The sequence below is a fragment of the Spermophilus citellus genome (genome assembly GCF_964194105.1).
Source record: "Spermophilus citellus genome assembly, chromosome: 8".
NCBI classification, from domain to species: Eukaryota; Metazoa; Chordata; class Mammalia; order Rodentia; family Sciuridae; genus Spermophilus; species Spermophilus citellus.
In genome coordinates this window covers 89,960,894-89,965,748 of record NC_138189.1, presented here as the reverse complement: position 1 = coordinate 89,965,748, position 4,855 = coordinate 89,960,894, and the positions used below count along the sequence as shown (strand labels likewise).

The following is a 4,855-nucleotide window of genomic DNA, read 5'->3' as shown; positions in this document are numbered from 1 at the left end:
TGCTAGAATTCCTTTATAGTAAGGGATGTGAGAAAGAATTCTCTAGTTCTCTATTACATGAGAAGCTGGAAATCTTTGATTTATAAATTGTGCAACAGTTAGTCCAAATATGAATTACATCACTTTAAACTTTAGAGCATATGCTAATAATAAATTGTGAACATAGTGTTAGGCAACGGACAAAAAAAATGTAGATTGATGAATTCTATAGTTAACAAAGAAGAAAATTTGTTTTGTTACTTACCTGTGAAAGCAGATAGAATAGAAAATACTCCAAGAATGGCTCTTCCATCTGTGGTCTGTGATATTAGTATATCAAGTTTAATTTTCACAAACTCTATCGGTTGAAAAAGTTGAATTACTTAAATAGGTCTAAGTGAGGGCTATCAAAAGCAGAGATGAGAAACATAGTGAAAGAAATTGGAAATGTAAAGATTCACAATATGGACATGAAACCAAATTGAGAAGTAAAGGAAGGCCAGTATAAACATTTATCCCCCTAAAGTCCATCATTTAAATTGGCTTCTGTTAATATATGATATATATAGTCTCCAAAACATGCCTTAACATATATAAATGTTTCACAATAAAAGATGGAATTAAGCTATAATTAAAAGACTATTAAATTTTACTTACTTATTTTTGGAGTATTGGGAATTGAAACCAGTCACCAGTGGGTGCTATACAACTGAGCTATAGTCCCATTTAGTTTTTTTTTTTCTTTCTTTAATTCTTTCTTTTTTTTTTTTTTTTTTTTTTTTTTTTTGTGACAGGGTCATGCTAAGTAGCCAAGTCAACTTAAAGTCCTTAAAACTTCTGATCCTTTTGCAGAAATCCTCAAATATTTTGATCTTCCTGACTCAGCCTCTCTAGTAACATATAAAATTATTTTAAAAAAACTTTCATTAATTTATCCTGATTTTCAAATTATTTAAAATTTAAGCATTAAAGGGTTTCCAAATGTATTTAGCTGACATTCTTTTTATTCATTTAAATCAAGCATTATTATTCAAAATGGTTTATGAATTTTGAATTTGTGAATGAAATTTATGAATCCTCATTAAATTATTATTAATAAAAATAAAAAATGACTAAGTCTTATGTATTTTCTTCAGTCATTTTTAATTTTATGAGTTCCCATTTACAAGTGTTAAAAATGGACAGGAATGATTTTACCTCTTAAGTGATACTTTATATTAATTAAAGATATTTTGATTCAATATATATGGCAATAAGTTCCATATATTTTATCTATTAGTATTTGGATTCTTCAATGGGGATGTAGCATTAACAATCACTCTCTATAAAATAAAACACATGAATATTTTGATGGTCTCACAAATTTTTTTCTCAGTTGCAAATTCTAAACAACAAAAAAATAACAATTAGAGAACACTGATTTAACTTCCATCTTTAAAGAATTTTCCATATTCTTTCGAAAGAGAATATTAAAAATATGACCTTGCTATAACAATCCACTTTGTTAATACCATAGAAGATTGATGGGAGCAAGAAATTGTTATCACTTATTGAGGAATTTTATAGTCAACTCCACAAATCATTAGGAAATGTTCTAGGCAAAAAAATCAAAAACAAAATATCATAGTTATCCTTAAGGTGTTTTTTTTTTCACTATTTTGATGTTGCGTAGCTTAGTCTTAACCAAAATGTTTTCCACTTATTCTCCCCTCAAATTACTTAAAATACACATTAAACAGTACAATAGCAATGATCAAAGAGCACAAACTATTTTGAAGAACAGAAAAAAATCTCTAGCACAGAGAGAGAGAGATCTCATAGGACAGAGCAGATTCCTTTGGAGATATTGCTCAATTAGCTGATAAATCATTATGAAGTTTTCTCTTTCCTCTTTGGCGGGGCATCTACTCTGTTTGCAGTCTCCACTCCATTTTCTGTTCCTTTTCTAGAAGACCGGCCTTTAATCATGGGTTTTTTCTTCTTCAGACTCGAGGCCTGAAGATTAGAATCCTCTAGCCACCTCTGAAGCCAGACTGTCAGTAAGGTCCATGTTATATATGCTTGGATGGTGCAACTGGACGACAGAACAGCGATTTCAGCGGCCAACACGTTGACGTTTCCACTGATGGAATCCGTATCCCCATCCCGGGAATGGGATACAACCAAGTGGAGCCCAACAGTGACCAATGAAACAACTAAAGTCGTGAGTCGTCCCAAGACAAACACGATGGTCCACAGAGAAACCCCCTTCTGGTACTTCTCATCACTGAAATAAAACACGTCGCACAGGTGGGAAATCAATTCAACGAAATAATGCAGCACCAAAAGAAGTAGTCCCAGGTGGTTCAAGTACAAGAGATAGGCTCCAGTGATGTGAAAGAGGTGAAGACCAATGTAGATGAGTTGACTAGGGATATCTTGTTTTCGGATTCTCTGGAAGTAGAGTTCCGGAAAACCATGAAACCAGTAAGCCAACTGTGAGATGTAGAAAAACTTCATTTGAAACGTCATCATGGTGTGGGAATGAGTCCTCCACAGGAGAGTGGGGTCTGACAGGCAGTTTTCGGACATGAGGATGATTGTGCCCCAGATACAGGAGACAATGTAGAATACACTAAACTGGCCAGATTCATTAAATTTGTTCTGTTTGGCTTTGGTGAACTGCATCCTCCTGCTAATTTTATCCAGGACATACTCCTGGATCGTGGCGTGAATGATGATCACCACCAGCATGTAGAAGAAGACCGTGGCCAAATCTTTGACCCCGTAATGATACAGCGTCTTGGATCCCGCAGCCAGTTCTTCCGCAGGGACCACAACGCTGTGCTGAAGAGTGAGGAAAACGATCGACACTTCGGCCGTTCCCTCGAACATGAGCCCCAGCACGAAGAACATCCCCACGCAGGAGACGAGGTCCGCATGATTCTGCAGGATGAATTCTTGGCTCAGCACCGGGGGGTTCTTGGTGCCCTTCTTACGGAGCCCCATGGCGGCGCTTCCCGGATACTCACCGCCGAGCCGCAGCTGCCTCCCTCTGGCTGCTCCCTCACCACGCCGCTGCAGCAGCTCCGGGGGCTCCACTCCCCATGCCGGAGCCACCAGCCCAGGGTCGTAGCGACTGCCCGGAAAAAAGATAAATAAATAAATAAATAAATCCAGGGCTGTGGGGCCCGAGCGGGTCCGAGCATGCGCACCAGGGGTACGGCAGAGGCAGGGAAGGAAATCGAGCGCCGCGCCCCTACCCGGCGCCAGGCCCCGGCTGAGAGCGAGGATCTTCCTCGCGGATCGCAGCTCTTCCCATCCAGTGCCTCCGCCCAGAGGCACCTCGGAGCTTTTCTTCAGGGACATCCTCGTTATAAATGCGACAGCACGGATAGAGCTCTAGTTGTGTTTTATCAGTCTGTAAATCATAACCACAGTGTCGTTGTCGTCGTCATCATCGTCTTTATCACCAATCCTCCTCCTCCTCATCGTCACCTCTCTGCCAACTCTCTTCGTGCTGTTTACCAGATGTCATTCCACGCACTTTGTTTTTACTTACAAATTTAACCTTCCTAGAAAGCCAGCAAAGTAGATATTGATAGAATCTGCCCCCCCCCACCACCACCACCACTTTTTGTTTGTTTGTTTGTTTTTGTTTCTGAAGGACAGGAAACTGAAAGCACAGGGAAGTTAAGTCATTCACAGGCTAAACATCACATATTAACAGCCAAAATTTAAATTCAGTCTGGCTCTCCAGAAATGTACTTCTCACTACTGTGCTTTTAAAATCAGTCATATCTGGAAATATTAGATCAACAGCAAAACATGTTAGAAATAGCTCAATTAGCATTAATAATAATTTGGCCAAGTTAGTGATTTTGAAAAACCCGGTGGCAGCTGGATGCAGGGTAGTATTTACCAATTCATGGAAAGGTCTTTTGGCTACAAACATCAAGACCAAATTTCTCCAATCTCGTGTTTCATCTGTATGTTTTTTCGTATATTTAGTTTTGCTAAAATTTACATTTCAAAAAAAAAAAAGCTGCTTTTGTAAATGCTGGTAACTTTCTCAATTCAAATTTCACATGTGTCTTCAAATCTCTCTTTTAATGGTGAGTGATTTAGCGTTTCTTTGGTGTCTCAAAAGATCAGAGTTATTAATGATGAGTTAAGATTTGAAGTTTGGAGTACACATTTCAGGAGAAAAGGTGCTATGAGACTAAAAAAATAAAGCCAGTTTATATTTAGTCTACCCAATTGCCTTTTATCATTGTCTTTCTGTAAGCGGTAAACTGATAAAAGATACTACCCAGATTATGTAATTACTTTTAAGATATGGATCAGAATAGTCTGATCAATAAATAGTGTGCCTGCATTCCCTAGAATAGTCAAAAAGGAGCACATGAAATTTGCTCTGGGGAGTATTCCTCAGTTAAGGAAAATACCAGTATATTTTTCTATAGCAAGTATTCCCTATTTTTGAAGTATTTCTCACGGGATATTTTCACTTTTTTTAAGGGTCCATTACACAGTTTTTTCTTTAGTTATCCAAGTTTTAACCTCAATTATTGGCTCTGACATCTCCAGTATAAATTTAAAAAACCTTTAAGGTTAACTAAATTACTGAAATATTATAAACAGAGGTGAGCACTTTACTACTGAGCCAAAAAAAAAAAAAATCAAACTTATTGAAAGCAATCTGTAGGAAGCAATCTAAGAGCAGTGTCTTGTAGGAATATCAAGAACTCTACTGGAAAAAGTAACTATTTACCTGTTTCAGACTAATGATAACTTAAATGTAGAGTCAGTCTGTCTTTGTATAAGCATAAACATGATGACTGATCATTTGGTGGCAAACAAACTAAATATAAAAAAAAACCACTTGTGCAATTGG

The 4,855-nt window shown here is 37.4% G+C and overlaps 1 protein-coding gene across 1 annotated transcript; it reads right to left on the bottom strand.

Moving 5' to 3' along the window:
• Positions 1 to 540: 540 nt before the first annotated feature.
• TRAM1L1 (translocation associated membrane protein 1 like 1) lies at positions 541 to 3,114 on the bottom strand. Its single transcript, XM_081304179.1, has one exon. It carries the CDS (start codon positions 2,965 to 2,967, stop codon positions 1,849 to 1,851), a length of 1,119 nt encoding a protein of 372 aa, XP_081160305.1. The 5' UTR covers positions 2,968 to 3,114; the 3' UTR covers positions 541 to 1,848.
• Between the last annotated feature and the right edge of the window lie 1,741 nt (positions 3,115 to 4,855).